At 37.5% G+C, this 26,797-nt stretch overlaps 1 protein-coding gene across 3 annotated transcripts in view; it reads left to right on the top strand.

Annotated features, from left to right (window-relative positions):
* Positions 1 to 20,876, top strand: part of slc22a23 (solute carrier family 22 member 23) — a 64,163-nt gene extending 43,287 nt beyond the window's left edge. For 2 of the 3 annotated variants that reach the window (XM_067452267.1, XM_067452266.1), the window contains 7 exons: positions 4,424 to 4,592; positions 5,926 to 6,053; positions 13,080 to 13,182; positions 13,940 to 14,172; positions 14,690 to 14,722; positions 17,147 to 17,273; positions 19,039 to 20,876. In XM_067452267.1, coding sequence (XP_067308368.1) covers positions 4,424 to 4,592; positions 5,926 to 6,053; positions 13,080 to 13,182; positions 13,940 to 14,172; positions 14,690 to 14,722; positions 17,147 to 17,273; positions 19,039 to 20,323 — 2,078 coding nt within the window. In that variant the 3' untranslated portion in view covers positions 20,324 to 20,876. The remainder of the gene's footprint in view (positions 1 to 4,423; positions 4,593 to 5,925; positions 6,054 to 13,079; positions 13,183 to 13,939; positions 14,173 to 14,689; positions 14,723 to 17,146; positions 17,274 to 19,038) is intronic. The other variant, XM_067452268.1, reaches the window with a different exon arrangement.
* The last annotated feature ends 5,921 nt before the right edge of the window (positions 20,877 to 26,797 follow it).

The following is a 26,797-nucleotide window of genomic DNA, read 5'->3' as shown; positions in this document are numbered from 1 at the left end:
TTAAAGCTTTTCTTCAGGAAAGGCATATCAACTTAATCACATGGCCAGCAAGCAGTGCGGATCGCAATCCAATTGAAAAGGTATGGTGTGAATTAAAAAAACTGGTCCATGATAAGGCTCCATCCTGTAAAGCTGATCTGTCAACTGCTATTCGAGAAAGTTGGAACCAGATTGATGGGGAATATTGTTTTTCATTAGTGAAGCCCATGCCTCAAAGAATTCAGGCTGGCATAAAATAAAAGCCAGAGGAGGAGCAATTGTTATTTATTTTTGTTATAATTCCTAATACTTTTTACCTCTACTTGACCTGGAAAAAGACATGTCATTAATAAAAAAAAAATTGTAAGTGAATTTGTATAAGTTACAGTGAGGAAAATAAGTATTTGAACACCCTGCTATTTTGCAAGTTCTCCAACTTTGAAATCATGGAGGGGTCTAAAATTGTCATTGTAGGTGCATGTCTACTGTGAAAGACATAATCTAAAAAAAAAACAAATCCAGAAATCACAATGTATGATTATTTAACTATTTATTTGTATGATACAGCTGCAAATAAGTATTTGAACACCTGAGAAAATCAATGTTAATATTTGGTACAGTAGCCTTTGTTTGCAATTACAGAGGTCAAACGGTTCCTGTAGTTTTTCACCAGGTTTGCACACACTGCAGGAGGGATTTTGGCCCACTCCTCCACACAGATCTTCTCTAGATCAGTCAGGTTTCTGGCCTGTCGCTGAGAAACACGGAGTTTAAGCTCCCTCCAAAGATTCTCTAAAGATTGGGTTTAGGTCTGGAGACTGGATAGGCGACACCAGAACCTTGATATGCTTCTTACAGAGCCACTCCTTGGTTATCCTGGCTGTGTGCTTCGGGTCATTGTCATGTTGGAAGACCCAGCTTTGACCCGTCTTCAATGCTCTAACTGAGGGAAGGCGGTTGTTCCCCAAAATCTCGCAATACATGGCCCCTATCATCCTCTTCTTAATACAGTGCAGTCGCCCTGTCCCATGTGCAGAAAAACACCCCCAAAGCATGATGCTACCACCCCCATGCTTCACAGTAGGGATGGTGTTCTTAGGATGGTACTCATCATTCTTCTCCCTCCAAACACATTTAGTGGAATTATGACCAAAAAGTTATATTTTGGTCTCATCTGACCACATGACTTTCTCCCATGACTTATCTGGATCATCCAAATGGTTATTGGCAAACTTAAGATGGGCCTAGGCATGTGCTGGTTTAAGCAGGGGAACCTCCCATGCCATGCATGATTTCAAACCATGATGTCTTAATGCATTACCAACAGTAACCTTGGAAACGGTGGTCCCAGCTCTTTTCAGGTCATTGACCAGCTCCTCCCGTGTAGTTCTGGGCTGATTTCTCATCTTTCTTAGGATCATTGAGACCCCATGAGGTGAGACTGGAGCCCCAGTCCGAGGGAGATTGACAGTCAGGTTTAGCTTCTTCCATTTTCTAATGATTGCTCCAACAGTGAACCTTTTTCACCAAGCTGTGAGGCAATTTCCCCGTAGCCCTTTCCAGCCTTGTGGAGGTGTACAATTTTGTCTCTAGTGTCTTTGGACAGCTCTTTGGTCTTGGCCATGTTAGTAGTTGGATTCTTACTGATTGAATGGGGCGGACAGGTGCCTTTATGCAGCTAACGACCTCAAACAGGTGCATCTAATTTAAGAAAATAATTGGAGTGGGGGTAGACATTTTTAAGGCAGAATAACAGGTCTTTGAGGGTCAGAATTGTAGCTGATAGACAGGTGTTCAAATACTTATTTGCAGCTGTATCATACAAATAAATAGGTAAAAAATCATATATTGTGATTTCTGGATTTTTTTTTAGATTATGTCTCTCACAGTGGACATGCACCTACGATGACAATCTCAGACCCCTCCATAATTTCCGAGTGGGAGAACTTGCAAAATAGCAGGGTGTTCAAATACTTATTTTCCTCACTTTCATGAGGCCAGAATGTTAAGCTATTGAGCAAAACCTTGTACCAAAAAATTGTATTGTATAAAAATATATTGTAATACAGCAAAAAATCTGGGTGAACATCCTCTAAGTAACGCAGTGTGCCTATTACCTATTGTAGAATTATACTACAGGGCTGTTGAAAGCTCGATTCTGATTAGCTGATGAACTTTCTTAGGTGTGCAGTTAATTTTTTACATAAATGCACGGCTTAAAGGGATTGTTCACCCAAAAATTAAAATGTAATGTTTATCTGCTTACCCCCAGGGCATCCAAGATGTAGGTGTGTTTGTTTCGTCAGTAGAACACAAATTAAGATTTTTAACTCCAACCGTTGCTCATGTAATGCATGTCAATGGGGTCTAAATAGAATTAAACCCCCATTGACATGCATTATACAAGCAACGGTTGGAGTTAAAAAATCTTAAATTGTGTTCTTCTGAACAGCGCCAGACAAAAGTTCTAGCATCATATCCTTGACCAATGCAGATTTATGATTCATCATTCCACACTCCATGATTGCTTCTTCTTAGCCCATTGTAACCTTGTTTCTTCTGGTAAAGTAAATCCCATTTTGCTCTTACAAGTCTGTCACAAACATTGACTCCTGTGTCCTCCCATTTGTTTTGTTGTGCATTTTCTATTTTCAAGGCATATTACTTTGAGTTTTCTATCCTGCCGCTTTGACGTCTTCTTTGGTCTGCCTGTATGTTTTCAATTTATATCCTTCCCATTTATATTATACTTGCACCAAATTTTAGACACAGCTGACTAGGAGCAACCAATTTCTTTGGCCACATTCTGTGTTGAAATGTTTTATAATCCTTTCCATTGTTTCAGCTGACAACTCTCTCTTGTTGGCCCATGTTTCCTTTCAATTAGCTAAGTCCAACAGCTCATTAAGGTGTGTAAGCACTCTCTTTTAACTGGTGACTAATTGCATTTTTTAGACATTTCCTGGTATTAGTTTTAGAAATATGATTCCAAACTTTTATCCTCTACTTGATCTTGAAACAGACATGCCATTAATATATAATATACAGTATAAAGTGTCATTAAAAAGAAAGTGTCATATCTGTGATTAAGTAAAAAAGCTTGATGAACATCCTCTAAGTGGGGTTATTCCATAATTGTTAGCCAGGGGTTGTATATGTATACTCATGTTACAATAAATCATATAACACTTTTTTTGTTAAATTTTGGCTTGAAAAATGTCCTTGTGCTAACTTTCTTTAAATATACGCAAACTGAAAACTGGTTGATATTTTGTGTCTAATTCAATTACATTTTTGTGTGACATTTAGACCTGGTCTCACAGACAGGGCTTAGATTAGGCCAGGATTAGTTCAATTAGGACTTTTAAATAGCTTTTATAAATGCCTTAGAAAAATGCATTACTGGTGTGAGCCTTGAGACAAAACAATGGCACTGACATATTTTAAGATATGCTTTCGGTTAAAACAGCTCAAACATTCTGAGTTCGGATGATGCGGTTACAGTCTCTGCTGTTCATCATCTACAGTTTATCTGAGAGAGAGAGTGGTTTGCCCGTCAACTCTGTGAATGTGTTTTCAGCCTGAGCTCTTTTGAGCACAGAGAATCCCTCACTTGCTCCTCATTGAAATTCTAGGCTTTTCTGAGGGATAGTGCAGTCACTGTGTTGCAGTCGGAGTGTTTTCCTTAAAAAGCTCTGCCCCGAGTCCATGTCAGGGGCTGCTGTATGTTGTTCTGTGAGTGATATTGCAGTGTTGGTCTGTCATTGAAGACCAGCCATGCTGTCTGCTGTGCGTTTCTGCGCTATGAATACTAATGAGCATTTCATTGTAGACAGATGACAGGACAGAAGCCTTTGAATTAGGCTCATGCATGAATTAGTGTTTTTAAAGTCCCATAAAACTGTGCATTTGAACCTTTTACAGAAAAGACCTGCAAGTCAATATGGCTTAAACGGGACTTATAATGCCCCTTTTTACAAAATAAATCTCTGATGTCCCCAGAGTGTGTATGTGAAGTTTTACCTCAAAATACCCAGTTAAAATTGTCACTTTTAGTGGGTGAGCAAAAACGCCAAGCACCATTTTTGTGTGCGCTCCTTTAAATGCAAATGAGCTGCTGCTCCCGCCCCCTTTCTAAAAGAGGATGGAGCTTTAAGAGCTCATGTTAGCAGCTCCGATTACACCAGGTAGACATGCACTGAAAATGTCAGAAACTGTTCAGCCTTCTAACTCTTCCTCTTCTCAAAATAGCCTTTGTTGCGTGTTCCCGGAGGTGGGGTTTATGTAAATTTTAGGGTTAGTGATGTCACTAACCCGTGAAGAAGCTCATTGTAGAAGCCTAAATAAAGTTGTGTTATGCTGAAATGGTGTTTGCAATCTGCCTTAAGTGATTTTAAACTGGTTTTAGTTTGAGTTGTAATGACAATGTGTGTTTGGTCTGCAGGGATCGAGCTGTGTCTGCCGAGCTGGCGTTTCTCCATGACAATGGTGGCGAACTTCATGCTGTTGGCCGGGCAGCTGCTTATGCCAGGACTGGCCGCCCTCTGTCGGGATTGGCAGATTCTGCAAGTTGTCATAATCTGCCCCCTCATACTCATGCTGTCCTACATCTGGTGAGTACCGCTGACATGGCTGCTTGGCCATTCTTAAAATCAACATTTGACTTTATCTATTTTAATTGTGTTTGACTTCTATGAATTTACAATGAAAGTTTATAGCAAATATTGTAAGTGTGCTCAATACTGAAACAAGCACGTGTTTCCACACTTCATTTAGCAGCATAATCACCTGAAAATGCTAAGGAAAGTCTTAAGAAGCAAATTAGCGCATTAGAAGGATTATATAACACAAGGTCTCTTTAGTAGACTGGAGAAACAAAGTGCTGAAAGCAGTGCTTTGCATCACAGTTAAAAAACTCAAATGTCTCAAATTAAAGTACTCAAATATTTCACACAAAAGCAAACATTTTCATGTGTCAATGACATTATAAATGCACTATTTACAGTCAACCATGAGGAATCATTTTAAGAGCAAAACAGTCCAATAACAGGGGTGTTACTGAGACAATTAAACCACTTATGAGATCTCAATAGGTCGGCCTCTGCTTAGAAACTTGCTAGCAACGTGCTAATGATGTGCTAAAACATGTTAGCAATGTGCTAAGTCATGCTAGTAACCTAAGGTGACCAGATATCTGAAATGGAAACTGCGGACATTTACTACCCAAGTTTTTTGTAAAGTTATTTTAGTTCCCTATATTATTAACATTAATTATTACTATGATTTAGTTTGATTATAAAGATTTTTGGTCTGGTTTTAATTACAAATCACCACACCTGCAAAAAAAATACAAAATACACACTAGAAAACAGCTAATAGTAACCAATGTAAATATAAAGCGGTTCAAAACAATATTATAACAAAATTTGGACCTTACAAAAATTCATTAAAATAAATCTGCAAAAAAAAAAAAATATATATATATATATATATATATATATATATATATATATATATAATACATAAATAAATATTTTATAACTGTATATAATATTTTCATTTTCACAAGCTGTTACATTTAATTTGCTGCAATTTGCTTTAATTGCTTCAATTAATCTTACTATCCTTAATAAATTGGGATTGTTATTTTGTATTCCAGGCTTATTTGAAGCAGAAAGAAAGTATGTGTACTCTGCAAATGTATTTGTTGCAAGTGTAATTTTTAGTTTTATATACAGGTAAGATGTGCGTAAATTACTGTGTTGTTACTGTGTTTAGGGACGTTTAAAATTGTGCAAAACTATCCCGTACCCTGATGAGGCCCTGTTATAAAAGTAACTAGCATTCAGTGATAATGTGTTTGATCCAGATTAGATAAGGTCAGTGCCTGTGGCTTAATACGAAGTAATCATAATAATATAGTAAAGTTTATCCTTCATTCTTCAGGATTTTTCCAGAATCTCTGCGGTGGCTACTTGCGACTCAACAGTACAGTCGCTCTAAATGGATCATGGAGCGTGTGGCCAAGAAGAACGGCATCAATCTAGAGCAGGACGCTAATGGACTCCTGACAGGTACACAACCGAAGACTATACAGATGCTTGGCTGTGTTTATAGTGTGCAAAATAATAACTGTTGCAGCTATAATCATTGCGCACGGCATCACCAGTCAGAGCTACAGAGTTATGCGTTCTGTATATGTATATTATATGTAAATTTTAAATTAAAGTTATGCAAGCATGGCTGGGAGCATTAGAGCAACCACAACAATTAGTAATTTAAGATATTTTTGATTATTTTTGTCAAAATGGATGAAAAATCTCAAATAAAATCTCATGTAATATGATTAAATTGCTTTTCACTTTTGACCAATAGATGCTGTTACAAAATTGATGCTGTGTGGTCAGTGTGAAAGTGTGCACAAAGTTTGATGTCAGTATGCCAAAGCCTAAAAGCTTCACAGTCAGCTTGGCACAATGCCATTAAATTTGTCCATGGATTACTCAAGACTGATTTGGTCAATCAAAAAGCTTTTAATAACCTTCGGCCGACATGGTCTCAGGATGTTCTCAGCCAATTTTAGTGAAAATCAGACCAGTGGTCTAGGAGGAGCTCAAATTGGCAGACTACAAGTTTGACCAAATATCGCATAATTCGAATAGGCAAAATTTATCAAAAGCTATTGTCATAGCTATTGTATAAGCCATTTTTTTTTATTTCATTATTAGTTTTGACCAGAAGGTGACGCTGTTCTGAATCTTTGCTTATGTTCAGGGTTTGGTCCTGATTTTTTTTTTTTTTTATTGAGCAAAATTGCAAATTTACAAAATAATAACTTTTACAAGGTAGGGGATCAATGATATACATACACTTACAGAAGAGGAGAAAGAGAGGAGGGAAAAAAAAAAAAAAAAAAAAAAAGGGGGGGGGGGAATAGTAATAATAGAGTTTTAGTAGCAGTAGTCATCATAATAATAAATATAACAATAAAAATAAATTAAAAATAATAGTAGCAGAGGTGGTAGTAATAGCAATAGTATTCATGTTAACAATCGTAATAGTAGCTGTATCATCTGTGAATTATAATAACGATAATAGTATTAGAAATAATAATAATAGTTGTTGTATTAGTTGTTGTAGTTGTTGTGATAGAGGTAGTGATGACAAGTATAAGTATAGTAGTATTCTAGTACTAGTAATATATAATAACAGTGATATTATTAATAATAATAAGAAGAAGAATAATGATAAGAATAATAACAGAATAGCCAGTAACGTTATTGTAGATATACACTATTTAATTTTATTTTATAGATCTGGGAACGACTCCATAATTGCCAGTGAGCACAACCAACAGACATCCCTAAGATAGACATGGTCCCTTCTCTCCATTCCTCATCCCCCAGCCCCTTTCCTCCTCGTCAGTGACTCCCAAACCCAGCAGTTAACCCTCTCATGTATTGCTGTGTTTTCCTCCACCAAGTATGCTGGGGCACCACAACAGGCACCGCCAAGCCAAGCTCTCTTAGTCTGGTTGTGACCTGTCAGAACAGAAGATATGTTTGGGAAACCCTCAGCAGCTTTTTATTATTATTATTTTTAAATTATTATTATGATTATTATTATCTGTGGCTTTGGAACGCAGTGTGCACTAGTTAGCTCCCCAGCTAGAGCCACCATATCCAACCCAGATAGCAATCAAATGTAATTTTACATGAGAGGAGGGATTGGGGCAAAGACACTAAGAGGGAGGGGCCAGCCAACCCAATCGCCAAGTCTGTGATGACCATGCCTACAGGATGTGCTAGCTGTACCCACTGACAGTATCTAGGACAGGCCTTACCCAGACCATTTTACAAAGGGTTTACAAATAGTAAATATTTATATATGTTTTCTGAAATGTTATTTATTTAGACTAAGCAAAGGAGATATGACAGATAAATGTATAACGTCAATACCAATACCACCATCCCTACTACCATCATCACAAACAAAAGTGGAATAGTAATATATAGATTTTACATATATAGATCTTATCAATAAATAATTGTAGAATAATGTATTCATTCAATGATACTCAATAATAATATTCAAATAATAATAGCATATTCAATAGTAATACAATAATAGATTATTTATTATAAGTTTGTGAACATGTGGTTGGGAGAGTGCGTGGGTCAGTTTCCAAGTGATTTATGTGAAGATGAGTTAGGAATGGTTTCCAAGTATCATTAAATGTAGATATAATATTTTTGCTAGCGTAGGTTATTTTTTCTAATGTGATATATTCTGTAAGAAGGTTGGTCCAGTAATTGATATGTATACAATTTTTTGATTTCCAATTTAGCAGAATTACTTTCTTGGCGATAGTTAGTGAAATGAGGAGTGGTTTTTTATATTTGACTGGGAGATTATTGATTTCTAAGCTGTGATTGAGTAAACAGAGTGATGGAGATGGAGGGATTCTGCAGCCCATGATATTGGAGAGTTTTGTAGTTACTAATATCCAAAATGAGTGAACTGGTTGGCAGGTCCATGTGGCATGAAAATAGTCATCTGTGCTTCCCAATGTGCACTGTGAACAAATATCTGTGTCCTTCAAGCCCATTTTAAACTTCTTTCTTTCGGTGATGTGAGTTCTGTGAATAATCTTAAACTGTATGAGTTGGAGGTTTGTGTTGTGGGTCATTGAAAATGTATTGTTACAGATTTCCTTCCAGAGGTCCGTGTTGAGGGAAATGGCTAAATCTTGTTCCCATTTGGTCATGGTTATTATAAGTGTTGCATCATTATTTGATATAAGTTTATGTAATTTGGAAGTTAATTTTTTGGAGTTAGGGATTTTCATTATGTCTTCCATTAACTGAGAGGGATGGAGTGGGTTATTGATTATGTTTATTTTGGATTTAACTATTTAGGGTTTGGTCCTGATGACACATTCCAAGTTTGGTAATGATACGCTAACACGTTAATGAAATACAGCAATCAGTGACAAAATTCTAAAAGGCTGACACCATTTTGAAACAAAAAGCTATTTTTAGATATCTCCTGACCAGTTCAGCTGTGCCGAGCGATTGTAATGACGCGTGCCAAGACAGGTCTCAATATGCTAAAGTGCTGTGTCGATATTAGCCTTACCTCCAATATGCTCTGCTCTTAAAGGAGTAGTTCACCCAAAAAAGAAGATTCTGTCATCATTTACTCACCCTCAAGTTGTTCCAAACCTGTATGAGTTTCTTTTTTTCTGCTGAACACAAAAGAAGATATTTTGAAGAATGTTTGTAACCAAGCAGAGAGAGTAACCATTGACTACAATAGTATTTTTTTTTTTACTATGGTAGTCAATAGTTGCTTTCTCTGCTTGGTTTACAAAGATTCTTCAAAATATCTTCTTTTGTGTTCAGCAGAACAAAGAAACTCATACAGGTTTGGAACAACTTGAGAATTTTCATTTTTGAGTGAACTATCCCTTTAATACTAACCCAAACCGCGCAAGTGGTTCTATGGACTCTAATGGGGTCAAAGGTTTATGTTTGTAGAGTCATTTGCAATGGCCTCAAACATGGTTCAACCAATCAGAATCAAGGACCGGAACGTTACATTTTATAAGGACTATTATAAGACTGTTCCCGAAGTAGGAAAATGAGTGGAAGGCCTTGTTTTCAATAAACAGCTATTATTCTATATACATCATTTTGAGAGGTTAAAAACGTTCAGGGTAACTTTGGGGGAATGTAGAATGCACTGATGAAAAGGCATTATATGAACCATCATGGCTAGAGATGTTTTTGAATGCATGTCATGTCTGACTGGAGGGAAAAGGTTTGTGTGGCGTTCAATGGTTCATACAGTTAATCACCTGTTAGTGTCATTATGTTGACCAAAATCACCAAACCACCAAAAGGCTTCCCAGTTGTTTTATAATGCATTTAAATGTCCCAAAGATATAATTTACCATTATTCATTCGCCTTGTTCAAACCGGTATGCCTTTCGTCTGTGGAACACGAAACCGGTTTTGCTCACCAGGATACTATCCGGTTTCTGCATTGCACAAGCCCTCAGTGGCTGTCAGACAGGTGAATGTTGCTGACACAATCTAAAGTCAACATAGTAAGTTGTGCTTGTGCTGCGGCTGCTGACAATGTAAACACTATCTCTGACTCCAAACAGGAGCTAAAGTCCGCATTACGTCACAGTGTATCCTGTTTATTTCCTTGCAAGCATATTTATGGTCACATTTCTGAACGTTTGATTGATCCTTGCATATTTTTGGGGCTTCAAGTGCGCTGCGCTGAACACCTATTGCAATTGTTAGAATTACCAAGGATCAGCATTCTCTCCTAAAAGTGGCAGACCAAGCCGTAAGTCATAGATACTTGAAACTTTGAAGGATGGTAGTGGCCACCCCATCTACAGTGTCACCGAGGCATGTCCCAATTGACCTGATGGTGGCGCAACAGTGATCAAAAGTACGTAATTGCTCATAAATCCTAAACCGTTGGAATACTTCACTCTAAAAAATGCTGGGTTGTTTTAACTCAAATTTGGGTCAAATATGGACAAACACCATCCGTTGGGATACATTTTTTAATAAACCCCCCCAAACTAGTTCTAGGTTTTTCGCCCTATCAGAACAAAACCCTCCTATCTGATTATCAATAATAAAAAAAGTGGAAATTTCGACACATGCCTGCGACTAGTGATGGGACATCTGAAGCGAGGCTCCGGAGCTTGTGTCGAGCAAAAAGTGGCGTTCCAGATGAAGCCTCGATTCGAGGTATCGTTTCCGTGAAAATCACGTGACGATGACAAACGAGGCCTCGTTTTCTGTTGAATACGTCATTGCTTCATTCGGAGTATCGCTTTCGGATAAAAGTGGTTCGAAACCTTGCGGCTCTTGTGGGGTTTGCAGTAGGCATTTGCATTGGTGTTGAGGTGTTGGTTGTATGTAGTAGCGATATCATTATATATCATAGCTTGTATTATATATTATATTACATTATACTTATTTTAGTAGATTATTAGAGTAAATTATACATAGTTCAGTAGATTATTAGAGTAAATTAGCCTATATCTAGTTGTAATACCTATACTACGTGATTATAATATATATATATATATAATATAATATATATATATATATATATATATATATATATATATATATATATATATATATATATATATATATATATATATATATATATATATATATATATATATATATATATTCTATATTAGTAGTAGTGTTGTTATTATTATTATATATATTATTGCTATTATTAATAATAATAATAATATTAATATAAGACTAGACTGTATTAGGGAAAGCATTTCCCATCCCTGTTGCAGTTTGCTGTTCCAGAATTCCAGTCCCATAAGCACTGCACTCACAATAATTTATTTACAATCATTCTGGGCATTCACTCATCACTAACCTAAAGATCTACTGAATAGTTGAACACAAAGTTGTGTGTTTGTGTGAGTTGTGTGTGCATAGGTTAATACAAGCAGAGTAAAATACTTTATTAATACACAGGCAATAGAAAAAGGGTGTGCCCACACTATGACAATTTGGTTGCTCAGGATGAATACATTTGTGTGCGATGCATTGCTTTGCACAGCAGTTGTCACTAGGGAGCACACTGTTTCATGAGGCTTCGGGTGAATGAACCTTTTGGTGAACCAATGGGCTGGAAATCCTCAGTGGTTCAGGAAGACTCATTTGGCCATCACTACCTGCGACATGATGCCAAAACTTTAAAAGTAGGCGTGGCCACTTTTACTAAAACGGCTGTCCCACTTGAATGGAATGAGATCATTTTATCATGCTTGGTACACATATGTATGAGTTTGTCTGTGGTCCCGTGAAAAAGGAAGGGGCAACTGGCCACTTGGTGGCGCTATAGAATGAAAAAAATATGGAAACGGTTATAGCTAAAAAACAGTCAACCAGGGCTGCGTTTCCCAAAACCATAGTTGCTAACTAAGTTAGCAACTTTGTTGGTTGCAATGCAATTTCCCATTTCCAACCAATTAAGTTGCTAACAGGTTAGCTACTATGGTTTTGGGAAACGCACCCCTGGTTGACTTGAAAATTGGCATGCGGTGGCTTTGTCCAAGGCGCCGCGATTGTCTACGAGGACATTCACGTATCGAAAAACACGGAAAGGAAATTCCGGCGACTGTCAGACAAGCTTACCAGAGACCGATCGAAATTAAACTAGCTGGGCATGTCTGACTTACACCCTAGAAGTTTGTGAGAAATTCGAAATAAAATAACCCTTCACGTTTTTTGTAATACAAAGTATATTACGTGATTTTTCGTACATGCCCACGACATTTATACCAAACCCCGACTTTTGCGAACTAGTCCTAGGTTTTTGGCTTAACCCCGATTACTGTTAAAAAGCTTTAAAACATCTATTTACTTAGTAAATTGCCAGTATTGGTTGTAAATGGTCTTTTCCATTTATGATCTTGGTAGTGACAGGCTTCTTAAATGAAAAAAATAATATCTTGTATGTTGCTGACAATCCAAAGTCAACATAATAAGTTGTGCTTGTGCTGCGGCTGCTGACAATGTAAACACTCACGGAGCCAAAGTGACTACCAACAGGAGCAAAAGTCCGCATTACATCACAGTGTATCCTGTTTATTTCCTTGCATGCATGTTTACGGTCAAATTTGTGAACGATTGATCCTTGCGCATTTTTGGGGCTTCAAGTACGTTGCGCTGCTGACAACCTATTGCAATTGTTAGAATTACCAAGGATCAGCATTCTCTCCTAAAAGTGATCGGGCAGACCAAACCATAAGTCATAGAGACTTGAAACTTTGAGGGATGGTAGTGCCTACCCCATGTATAACGTCATCAAGGCATATATAATATATATGTATAATGTCCCAATCGGCAAACAGAAAACGGATTCCTTGACAAAATGGAATAGCAATATAATCCCATTTGTTTAGTCATCCAGTGGCTGGAATACCAACTGTAGAGTGATTTGGCGACCTCTACCTTTAAAATGTTTTTAGAGCTTTAGAATGGGAATTTTGAACTAACCACGTTTTTCCTTATTTTCTACATTGATTTCAGAGCTAAACCAAGCTCTACCAAAGCCATCCAAGAAGACGTGCATTGTGAAAATGGTTGGCACGAGGAACCTGTGGAAGAATATAGTTGTGCTCTGTGTCAACTCGTAAGTTTCTTTATTACAAACCAATTTGTGTCCATTTGCACATCTAGTCAAGTGTGAAATAGGATGATTATTCATTTTTAAAATGAAAGTGTCAGCTCACCTAAAATGTGATTCAATTTCTGTCATTATTTACTCACCTTCATATCCTTCCAAACCTGTAAGACTTTTTTTCATCTGTTATAATTAATTATACATATTTGCGTCAGTTCATCAAATCAAATTGATGTAGCTGAATTAATATTACAGTCAATTAATCTATCAACTCTCAGAAAGGATATTTTTAGTGGCCAAAAGAAAAAAAATCTTAGCATGTAAATAAATAAAATACATCTTAAAATGGACTTTGATTTAAAAGCAGAGACCAGAATCAAAACGTGTGTGAAATGTGCATAAAAGTTTTCTTTTACTAAACCACAAACATATAACTAACCTAAACAAACGCATACACACATGCAAATAAATACACATGGGTAAAATGGAAGATGAAAGTGAATGAAACTGGAAACAGAAACAGACATTTGGCTTATTGGTTATTATACATTTACAATAAGCACGCTCTATGTATGAGTGTTGATCAGTGTTTATATGTAAATAAAAGCTTAAATTCAATCTGTTCATCATGTATGTTATTCACAAGACTTGGATTAAACAGCTTTTACTCATGTGGATTTGCCTTTATGACCTTTTTGGATCTTCAATGGTACCCGGAAGGGACAGAAACCTCTCATATATAATTAAAAGTATCTCCATCTCTCAGACTGACAGGTTATGGCATACACCACTGCTTTGCGCGCAGCATGATGGACCAGGATGTCCAGACGACCATGTTCCATAACTTCTACGCCGACTACTACACCATGGGGAGCATTGCTGTGGCGTCATGCGTGGCCCTTTGCCCTGCGGTGGGCGTGATGGGCCGGCGTGGGGGACTCCTCATGTTCATGATCATTACAGCCCTGGCGTCTCTCCTTCAGTTGGGCCTGCTAAACTGTGAGAACACACACGCACCACAACCACTGCCCGATGATTGCAATGAGGGCGACATTAATCCAATTATACGTGGTAAACAATGTCTAGATTTACATGCACATGCAGAAAGCAACCTTGATGCAAACACAAACGGCATTTTCCTTTCGCCATTTAAGAGATTAAGAGAGTTTTTTGGCGAGGAAGGTGGCTCGTGAGGCCTTTATATAAGCTCCATTCTTACAGAGATCATACACGTGTGTTGAAAACGCCAACAACTAAAGTAACCAAGCTTTAGCCGCATGTACGGGATAAGCAGGTTAAAAGTACATCATTAACACACACGTCTTAAGAAGCTCTCACTATTACTGGCTTTGTGCTGTGCATTGTGAATCTAACATATTATTTGGGGGGAATTTGAAGCATACTATATTTTGCCAGCTCAAATGCATATCTTTATGTATGTATACTTTCCTGTTGCAGTTTCACAGTTTGACGTGTTATTGTTTTTTCCCCTGCATGTGCTCCATGATGAATGAAGTGTTGGGGAAGTACAGTGTTCAGCTAAATATTGGTAAAGTATAATGTAACGCTATTTGTGCAGTTTTGCTCTTTTATTCACATGATTTGTGCAATTCCTCCAATGTTAAAATATCACCTATGCCAGTTTAATATGCGGCGCGAGATAATAATAGAATAATATATTTTGTATTATTATTAGAACTATAGATTTACTTTAAACATCTTCTAATTAAAACAGTAATGTTAAATGTTAAATAACGTATTTTTCAGACATGCTTTACGTATAGAGTTTTGTCAGAATAATTTTCCACAACCTCAAAAAAATCCTACATACTTCATCTTTACATTGCTGTTTGGTGTGCATGTAAACATAATTGGAAAAATATTCCCAGGTCTCAAACACTGTCAAAAAGCTTGATTTTTAATCAGTTAATAATAATTTTTTACATTTATATAGCGCTTTTCTAGGCACTCAAAGTGCTTTACATAGAAGGGGGGAGTTAAAGCAATGTAGAGGCATGATTAAATTAATCCAGAAAACAGTGTTTGTCAAAAAAAGGTGAAATAAGTGAAATATACCACAATGTAGGAGAAGGTTGAAAAAGCACTGAAGCTGAACCTTAATTTAACATTTGATATTGAGAAGATCATTACCCAATACAAAACCAGCAGGTTTAAACTTGAAAGTATTTGCAAGAAAGCCTTCAAGCATCAAAACCAGGTGTCCTACCCCTAGATATCCTTAAATTCACATTTGCTGAAAGCTCACCAGACCTACTTTATATTTAGCCTGGCTCTGCCCTCCTACGTACTTTCGCTCAATCTTCATTTTCCTTCAGCACTACTGGGACTGCTGTGTAGTCTTAGGTTTTCTCCGAACAAATTTTTACCGGTCCAATCAGCGAACAGAGGGAGTGGCTGAGAACGATGATGTTGATGTCGAGCGCTAGTTTGAGATTCAGTAATGGCGGCGGAGAAAGATGCAAACTAAACCATTCATTGCATTGTGGCACCGCTGCTGAATATCCAGAAGTTAAAGCCGGAGCAATAACAGTCTTTGCTGGGGTTTGTTGTTGGCCATGATGTTGTGGCCCTCCAACAGGGTAAATTCAGGAAAAGTTTGATTTTCCAGATCGCTTCATTAGTGATGAAGGAGTTGGCTGAAGCTATTCGGACGGTAACTGTTTCTCGTGGGGTCGGAAGGTATTGCCATCATTTAAGTTACAGGGACTGGTCAGTTTTTTTATTCCCGTCCGTCTCTCACCACCAGTGTAAAAATCCCCGGCCGAGTTACCTACTGCTTTTGACAAACGCAAGGTCGTGTTGATGTAATAGCTGTCCGAAACCACATCTCTGAGTTTTTAACAATATATCACTTCAAAATTCACTGTTTGTAATCATTTTTGACCACTGCAGAGCAGCATACGGTTGCTTTGCTGTTATTTGTATGCATTTATAGACTTGTATTTCCTTAAAATGCTGCCAAGTATTTAGAAGAGCAATATATTTCATCACCGCTCAAACAAATTAAAATAAAAGGACTTAAACATTTGAATTGGTCTGTTATTTTATAGCAGCATTTATTATCATACCAAGCATATGACATTTTATTTACAGCATACAATGATGTTACGGACCACGTGAGCGTCGCGTTCCCGATCACAAAACTCTTCCATCCACCGTGGCGTGAATAAATCACAATCCGAATGCATGAGTTTTAAGGTTTTATCCTATAGTTTTATAACTGAGGTGGCATGCACATGTGCACTTTTATTTTGTCGGATTTCCATGTGTGAAACAGGCGAAGGGCACATGACATACGTCACGACCAAACGTTAGCGATTGGTTATGGCAGATCCAGAGTGGCTATGGGCAGATCCAATAGTTTTAAACCTCAACAGAGTGCCCGCCTTCGCGGAAATAAACCCTTGTCAATGGAGAGTGGCCAGAATCTATGTACAAATGAAATGTACGAGAGTCTGGTAAAACCAGGCTACTTTATATTAGGTGGCCTTAACTACTATATACTAACATTTTAATTACTCATTTGATACAATGCACTTATTGTGTACATACACGTTTTTACATTGTATTTACATTTTAAAAATACCTGCACGTAATTACATCTGTAATTAATTTCTGTAGTTATATTTGTAATTACACAGTTGGCACTTCACTTACACCTAACCCTAGCCTTAAACTGACCCATATCACCACACCTGTCCCTAACTCTACCTGTATCCCACCTCAATATCAGCAAAAGTGCTTTGCAATACAATTTGAACACAGAAAGTACATTGTACTTATTTTTTGATGTAAGTACATAGTACTTAAGGCCACCTAATATAAAGTGGGGCCAGCTCACCTTTTTGCATGAGTCATAAATCATTCTTATTTTCATTTGCACATGTGATGTTTCTTTTTGAGGAACAAATAATAAATGACTCATCATCTTGTGTTCTTCTCTCGCTCCCAGAAGAACGCTCCGATACGCTGAAGTACAACTTCTCCGTGGCATTCTCCATGATTGGCATGTTCTCCTCCCACGCTGTCAGCAACCTAAGCATCTTTTTTTGTGCTGAAATCACCCCTACTGTTATTAGGTGAGCCATCCCAGATGATATGGACAAAAATAAAAAAGGCTAGAGGTCTTTCTTGTTTAGACCTTCTTATTAATAATCTGTTTCCAACATTGATTTGTATGGGTATTTTATTCCAGTTATGTTAGATAAAAAAAGTTTGATGTTTATAATCCAGTGTTTTGATAAATGTCTGTTTCATTGCAATGGACATACTTCCATGCATACTTTTATTTAATTTATTAAAGCAGGGCATTCATCTATATTAGTTATTGTGTATATAGATTGAGGTGATACTCCATTTTACACATGGCTGCTTATATCCACCTTATTTAGCAATGCGGAAGTAAGCTGTTTTCTGTGAATGTGCGAGACTTCCAATTCATAAGCCACTATTGGAAAATAACTAGAAGAATAAAAGTGCAGTAAACTGTGAAAATATTTGCACAACAAACCAGTGTTTATAGTTACGAGTCGACAATACAAGAATTATTTACCATTTACAACGTTTTTAGCAATCTGTGTTTTCACTGTTATGCGGTAGGCGGTGCTGTTTACGCACATGTAGAATATAAAAAATCATCAAACATTAAATGAAATGTCGAACCCATGAAGGGGGAAACAACTGTGAAGCTTTGGGGGTGTTGATGGACTCCATCTATGTTTTGATCATCATTCGTGCATATCAGGTGCATATCGTGTCAACTATGGCAAAAATAGAATAAAAACATCATAAAATCGCTTTCAAAACAGCGCTTTAAAAAAATATTAAAGTTTGTTTTTACTTTTATGCTCATTGGAAACATGATTTGCTGACATCTTGAAAGTGACATCAAAGACCCGTCTCACTGAGATCGGGTTGATCAATGTACCCCGAGTTCACACGCCAAATGTCTGACTTTGAGTGGTGTTCCAGATGTTATTTCAGAGAAACGGAAAAATCCAAAGTCCAATCTGTCGGGAACGAAGCATATGTCTTTGCCAAAAACACAATCACTGTTCTTTCTTTTGATATATGGCAAGTTTAGTTTTTCGTTCAACTAAGTATTCTGGAAGCCATGAAATTGTGAAACGTATAACAAATGCTACAATAATAAAAACAAATTGAATGCCGGTGGGGAAATAGTTCAAATTATATAGTAAGAATATGGTACTCACCTTCTGAAAGAGTACAAAATCTTTGGATCAAAACACAGGAAAAGAAGCAGCAGAAACAAGCAATAGAAGCATTTCTGACACAAATGTAAAATATAAAAAATCATCAAACATTAAACCGTATAGAAATCAAAACTGCGTAACGTTAAAGGGTGAAAGACTGTGACGCTTTTGGTGTGTTGATGACTCATCATTCTGAATCTGATCCAGACTTAGCCCAATTTATACTTCTGTGTCGAGTGTAGTGCGTAGCCTAAAGTACCATGACGTGCACCTCTCCTAAAATTTAACAACGTGTTAATTGTACGTGGACTGCAAGCGCTGTGATTGGTTTGCCAGAACCCCTCTCTCGGGAGTACACATGCTCTCTATGCATGTATAACTGCACATTGACACAGACAAGGACGCATGACTATAAATCAGCCTTTATGATGCATTTCAGATGAGGTTTGACGTGGGAATATCCCAAATTTTGCAAGGAATAAGAAAGAAATACCAGTTTGCAATATAAAGCAGCATGATGAGCTGTTACGCTAGAAGTCAGACACATTCAAAGTACAAATGACAGGGCCCAATTTTGCATGAAAAATAAGGTGGGTGCACCCCTAACCTTGTTCTTTTATTTGCCGTATAGGGGTGGTGGGCTAGGCCTCGTGCTGGCCAGTGCTGGTTTCGGAATGCTGACTGCACCCATCATGGAGCTGCATAACCAGAAAGGCTATTTTCTGCATCATATCATTTTTGCCTGCTGCACTCTTATCTGCATCATTTGCATCCTGCTGCTGCCAGAGACACGAAATCAAGCCCTACCAGAAACATTAGCGGATGCTGAAAGTTACATGCGCCAACCGTTACTGCCACCTCGCAGGCCAGCTGAGCAACGGCATCTCCTGACCAAGTCTGACAGCCGCGAGTATGCAAGGGTAGGGGACACGCCTCTCCACGAAGCGGCGGCCACTGCAATTTCCACAATGGACTCGACTGCCTCATCTGCAGTCGATCTCATGTTCAACGATGCCCCTGTCCAGAAGGGTCCGATAGAGATATTCAGTTTGAAGACCTTGAATTCCCAGGAGCAAGATGAACTCAAGCAAACCATTGAGGAGTATCCCAAAGCTGCCAAGGATCCTCTCCTTACCTCTATCCCAAACACCTCTACCCCGATCGCAATTAAGACGTCTAAAATAGAATCTCCTCCAGATGTTGTTCTAACTTTTCTGCCTTCTTCCACTGCGGACAGCAATCATGCCTTGGAGACCTCTCCCTTATCGACCAAGATCCAAACTCCTTCATTTATAAATAAAGATATTTCTCTTGCATTGGAGTCTCCCTTGCCAGACATCCAAGTTGAAGTGGACTCTACAGGTCCTCTATTTACCTCCTCTTCGCCACCGCTTCTCAGCGACTCTAGCGTCCACCTGACAGTGTCCTCCCCAGTAGACAATGCCATTCCTCTCTGCGCAATGACCCTGTCTGATCTATCACCTACATCCACTGGACAATCACCCAATCAGTCTTTAAATCACATTCCTCCCTCTTCCTCAATAGACTCCCCTGTTAACCTAGCCCCTTCCCCAACACAGTTGTCATTATCACCAGTACTAGATCAAGTTAGCAGCATCCCAGTTTCTTCACCCATAGATTCCGGCACTCCTTTGTTACACTTAGTTGCTCCACCTGCGATGAACTCCACAGAATCCAGCCCACCTTCACCAGCTCTACTAGAGTCTTTAGGTAATGGTACTACTCTTCATGCCACTGCGGATTCAACCGCACCTCGTGCCACAAGCACTGACTCTGTTACAGAATCTGGCCACCCGCTCATGGCGGACTTAGCCGTTCCCGCGCCTATTGACTCAGGTTTACCTACAAACGCTGACTTGAACATCACGGAAACCAGTAGGGAGACGTCTTCATGACAGGCACATTGGCTCCACATGGCTTGATGGGTAGCCTTATTATTCTAACTGCTTATTATCAAGAAGCAGTTCTTGCCGCGGGAAGTCTCATTGTTAGAAGTATTGTTATTTCCCTGCAGCCATGACTCGAGAATGGCAAAGCAAGGAGAAGGATTTGACTGAAAGGGAACGGCCATAAGCAAGTCAATGCTTGAAAGGTTTTTACTCTCCCTTGGTTTCCAAGCCTTCTTACTGTGGTGCCAGTATCTGCTTTTTGGGCAGCTAGATCCAAAATTCCACGTGTTATCATTGAGCTTCTATTATTAAAACACTAAGAACAATAGTGACAAGTTCTTGAGTTACTCTGGAATTCCACATAGTCTAGTGGTTAGGCTTACTCATACCTGCTTGTTTGGTAGTAATTAACATTTAGGATCAAATGTGATGTTTCTGTAATAAATTGACTGGAATTGAGTTGCTATATTCAGGTGGGAATACAGCATCTGTGAGGTCCAGTCTCAAAGGGAAAACCCAACAGTGTACGTTTAACGCTGGGAATGTTTTGCCGACATGTCCTGAGTCATGAAAGACATGTCATGAAAGGCAAATACCTCGATGAATTAGGTGTCAAATACACAGAAGTATATGTGATGAACCATATGCATATTTTCAGACCTATTGTAAAGTAGATACTACACAGTGACTGCTCAATGGTATACGTGTGTGGTATGTTTTATTAAGCTAATATGTTTTGGTTAAGCTAATCACTGATTCTGGTGGGGGAAAAAATAATTTTGAGGAATACAGATGATGCGTCAAGGCTAAGCAACCCACAATACACTCGATCAAGTGTATGCAACAGACTTTATAGCAGACTATTGTGAATGTGAAAAAGTTTTGTAATTTATGCTATTGTGGTACTGATGTACAGTGGTACTGACTGCTTTACTTAAACAAAAAATAGGGTATGTTGTCTGTATCAATGAGTGTGCGCCCATTGGTATTTTGTTACCATGTCTGTGTAAATGTATGTGGCACTTTATCGTTCACAATGACAAAAAAAAGCATGTGAACATCTAAAATGAAACTTTCAATGAATGATTTCCAAGTAATGAGAACAAATATGAAATTTGAGGAATGTGTACAATTGTCATCCTTCATTTGTGGTCACTTTATACTCACAGCAATAATGTCTTTATGCGACCCATATGAGTTTAAACCATTTCAAATGTTTTATTTTTTTTATCAAATTGTTTTGTATCCTAATCACAGTAACAAGCATTAATATTAAATATTTTTTTTAGTGTCTGAAATTGTCCCCTTAAATGTTGTATCAGGTGGGTGTGCTTATTCATAAGTTTGGCAACAGCTGGTCGTGATCAAGGCTAAAACAATTAGAAGAAAATTCCATTAAGCAATATTGATCTAAATCTGTACTTGGCACAAAATGTAACTGGATTACTTGGAAAGAATGATTCCCAATGATTCTGGGATACATTTCATCAATCCAACTAACATATAGTTTCTTTTTATAGTCAATAAAAACTATTATGGCCCTACAGGTTATAACATTTTTAGTTTTTGATTATTTGTTACATTAAAAAAATGGTGTGTTTTGTTATTACAAGGACTGGGACATTTTCTTAAATATATTGGCCTCCTTATCCAGTGACCTCCTTTAGCTTTTACTCCTGGATATCTTGTTACATTTGATGTTTCCACATTCTTACTGAGCATGTTACAACTACAAAATCTCAAATGAAGCATCAGTTTCCATTTCCAATTTGACTTGTTTTGGCTTGGTACTGCTTCAAACAGTTTGGACGAATCTCAAAGACTGACATTTTTAGAAGTAAAAATCTGTACCATTCAGTCATTCAATGAACCTCACTTCCTAGCCAAGAAATACTCAGTGTGTTAATCCTAAAGTGAACGCTTGGTCAGTGTATAAGCAACAAACCTCAATACTTAAGAGAGCAATAGAGTTTTCCTCAATGTTTGTGCCATGCATGTTTGTACAATGTTATTCAGGTAGCTTAAACATAAAACTTGCAGAGCAAGATTCTTTTCAGAGTGTTGATTTGCCATGATTGAGCCCCTGCCCCTCTGAAAGTGAAAGTGCCCTTTTCGATCGCACCGCAGTGCCCCCTCGAACGCGATCTCTACCGAGGAGGACCCCCTTTTTTCCTACATGCTACACGTCTCTAATTGACCAGGTCATAGTTAAAATCTAACACCATGAATACACTAAGGAAAGCTATATTGTTACTATTATACACACAGAAGACACCGCAACAATATCCCTTCGCTGCGTCCCAATCCTTCGTAATTTGAAGACTGTTCTTGCCGCCAAACGGCAGTAACATTTATACTGGGCTGTCTGAAAACAAAACAGGGTTCACAATCAACCTGTCTAAATAGGTTCACCTTGGTCCATTTATTTACTTATGTACTCACGGCCTAGAGAAGGAAGGCCACATTCGAAGGAGCCTTTGGACTGGGACAGCCTTTGTCGTTGTGCCACATTCAGCCTTCAAAGGATGCAGCCTCTGAATTGGGATTTACTAGACTTGCGCGAACTGGTGTGAAGGTTGCCTGTCAATGGGAATTTTTTTAGTGTCTGAAATTGATTATCTATAGTCAATGCAAACTCTTCCAAATTCAAATTTGTGACCTCGTTGACATGGGTATTTAATACAAGTATTCCCTCAGAATGTATGCTCTGCTCCAAGAGCACTGGCTAGAGGATGAATGTCAAAAAAATGATTGTTCGGGGGTTTCATGTACATTTTTTTAACATGCATTAATGCATTTGTATATAAAGTTGTATGTGTCGTAATATACTTTATTGAATAAAATATATTTGTTGAGATTTATCGATTTACTGATGGATGTGTAAATATGTTGGCTGTTAAAGTAGTTTACAGAAACCTATTATAGAGTTTCCCTGTAATGCATGAGGTTTCTCCCACACTAAACAGCTGACAATACCTCAGTATTTACTGTATTTCAATCAGTTTTGTATACAAGTTTCAGTGGTAAAACATTGATTTACTGATACAGTGACTATATAATCTCAGCTATTTTACAACGAATGCAATGCTCTTTCGCAGGAAATGTATTTCAAATAAAAACAAAAACAATATGTGGAGAATTGGCCAGTCAGTGAAGTATCAATATTAGACTGAAATCTGGATATATTCTGAATGCAAAGAACATTTTGGTTTGTACAACTGCTGAGAAACTCGCATTTCATTTCATCTGCTACAACCAACTGCTCAAATAGACTTTACTTGTGGTGAACATTAAATAACATGTAAAACAGTAAGAACCAGCTGTCTGGCAACAATATTATGTGTGAGATGACCACAACCTTATATCACAACAGGAGTTATTTTCACAGTAACAAAATACATCATGATTTAGTCTCCTTTTTTGATAGAATGGTTGCTACGATACCAGTGGTAATTTTGGATACAAGTCACATTTCACTATTCTCATTACCAGTTTCGATACCACAGCAAAAAAAAAAAAATAGGTCAAATAGTGTAAGGAAAACATTCCTAAGCAGCTATGGAAGACAAGTAAACAGTCAGTAATGAAATAAGAACAAAGGAACAAATGGCAAGCAAATAAATACAGTAGAACAAATATACTTTAAATGAGTAAATACAATTTGAATAAAGTAATGAAATGTAAAATAAAACACTGCAGAGACTTCAATTATACACTCTGATATTTATTAAGCTACAAAAGTGATTCAGTCAAGATCAGCGAGTGATTTTCTCTCATTTTTTGTTTCATAACCATTAAATGCATATGCATATATATATATATATATATATATATATATATATATATATATATATATATATATATATATATATACAGTCTTGTTCAAAATAATAGCAGTACAATGTGACTAACCAGAATAATCAAGGTTTTTAGTATATTTTTTATTGCTACGTGGCAAACAAGTTACCAGTGGGTTCAGTAGATTCTCAGAAAACAAATGAGACCCAGCAATTGGGCAATTAGTTGAAAGGGGTGTGTTCAAAAAAAATAGCAGTGTGGCATTCAATCACTGAGGTCATCAATTTTGTGAAGAAACAGGTGTGAATCAGGTGGCCCCTATTTAAGGATGAAGCCAACACTTGTTGAACATGCATTTGAAAGCTGAGGAAAATGGGTCGTTCAAGACATTGTTCAGAAGAACAGCGTACTTTGATTAAAAAGTTGATTAGAGAGGGGAAAACCTATAAAGAGGTGCAAAAAATGATAGGCTGTTCAGCTAAAATGATCTCCAATGCCTTAAAATGGAGAGCAAAATCAGAGAGACGTGGAAGAAAACGGAAGACAACCATCAAAATGGATAGAAGAATAACCAGAATGGCAAAGGCTCAGCCAATGATCACCTCCAGCATGATCAAAGACAGTCTGGAGTTACCTGTAAGTACTGTGACAGTTAGAAGACGTCTGTGTGAAGCTAATCTATTTTCAAGAATCCCCCGCAAAGTCCCTCTGTTAAAAAAAAGGCATGTGCAAAAGAGGTTACAATTTGCCAAAGAACACATCAACTGGCCTAAAGAGAAATGGAGGAACATTTTGTGGACTGATGAGAGTAAAATTGTTCTTTTTGGGTCCAAGGGCCACAGGCAGTTTGTGAGACGACCCCCAAACTCTGAATTCAAGCCACAGTACACAGTGAAGACAGTGAAGCATGGAGGTGCAAGCATCATGATATGGGCATGTTTCTCCTACTATGGTGTTGGGCCTATTTATCGCATACCAGGGATCATGGATCAGTTTGCATATGTTAAAATACTTGAAGAGGTCATGTTGCCCTATGCTGAAGAGGACATGCCCTTGAAACGGTTGTTTCAACAAGACAATGACCCAAAACACACTAGTAAACGGGCAAAGTCTTGGTTCCAAACCAACAAAATTAATGTTATGGAGTGGCCAGCCCAATCTCCAGACCTTAATCCAATTGAGAACTTGTGGGGTGATATCAAAAATGCTGTTTCTGAAGCAAAACCAAGAAATGTGAATGAATTGTGGAATGTTGTTAAAGAATCATGGAGTGGAATAACAGCTGAGAGGTGCCACAAGTTGGTTGACTCCATGCCACACAGATGTCAAGCAGTTTTAAAAAACTGTGGTCATACAACTAAATATTAGTTTAGTGATTCACAGGATTGCTAAATCCCAGAAAAAAAAAATGTTTGTACAAAATAGTTTTGAGTTTGTACAGTCAAAGGTAGACACTGCTATTTTTTTGAACACACCCCTTTCAAATAATTGCCCAATTGCACAGCCTTAAGAGCGTGCATATCATGAATGCTGGGTCTCATTTGTTTTCTGAGAATCTACTGAACCTACTGGTAACTTGTTTGCCACGTAGCAATAAAAAATATACTAAAAACCTTGATTATTCTGGTTAGTCACATTGTACTGCTATTATTTTGAACAAGACTGTATATATATATATATATATATATATATATATATATATATATATATATATATATATATATATATATATATATATATATATATATATAATGCCTATTTTTTTCATTCGTTTTATGTACAAATTGTATAGGGTCGGAGATGTATTAGAGTGTACAAATATATTTTTTACAACAATAAAATAATCTATAGTGACGAAATAAGTGCAATTCACCTCTCTTCCAAAAAGTGTCAATGTCTGATACACAATGTCAATGATGAAGTGACATTTCACTCATATTACCACAGACTGAAAACGAAACAATAATAATTATAATTTGCAAAACTTGAAATTACTCATTTATGAAATTACTATGGCAGAGCAAGTAGGAACACATTCAAATATTAGTGTCACTTATGATGGATCGGGTGACTATCGCTGTCAGCGATTAAAATATTGATCTTGAAGACGTTGAAAATGAGTTTTGAGAATATGCGCGAGATCGCAAATATAAGCCAGATGCTGAATGTACAGGGAAATGAGCTCTGACGAGGACAGTGATGATGGTATAAAACATCTGCTCAAACTGAACGCTTAAGCTCCAAAAGGTAATGAAATATGCTTTTTCTGTAATTGTTACTCTAATATCAGGAGTTTTATATATTATAAGCTGCCTGTCAGTGTGCGAAAACTGGACACAAGTTCTCTTTTGAGATATATCACACTTGTTGTGCTCATTGAACTTGAACATCAAGCACATCCTGCTCTTTATTACTCATTTATCCATATTTCTTTATCGCTCTAATGTGTCTAACACCTACCATTAAAAGCTGCATGGATAATTTTGCCTGCACGATAGATAAACAATATAGAAAAAAAAGTAGGGGATGGGATGCTGTGGATTCTAGAGAGCGTTTGATTGGACAGAACCCATGCAGAATAATGATGCATATTCATTCAGAGTAAAGTGACAAAGTATCCGAAGTAACATAAACCAGAGGACAAGAACAAATTTATAACAAAAAGGGTGCTACTTATAAAAC

The sequence above is a fragment of the Pseudorasbora parva genome, chromosome 9 (assembly GCF_024679245.1).
Source record: "Pseudorasbora parva isolate DD20220531a chromosome 9, ASM2467924v1, whole genome shotgun sequence".
Lineage (NCBI taxonomy): Eukaryota > Metazoa > Chordata > Actinopteri > Cypriniformes > Gobionidae > Pseudorasbora > Pseudorasbora parva.
This window is presented reverse-complemented; position numbering and strand designations above follow the sequence as displayed.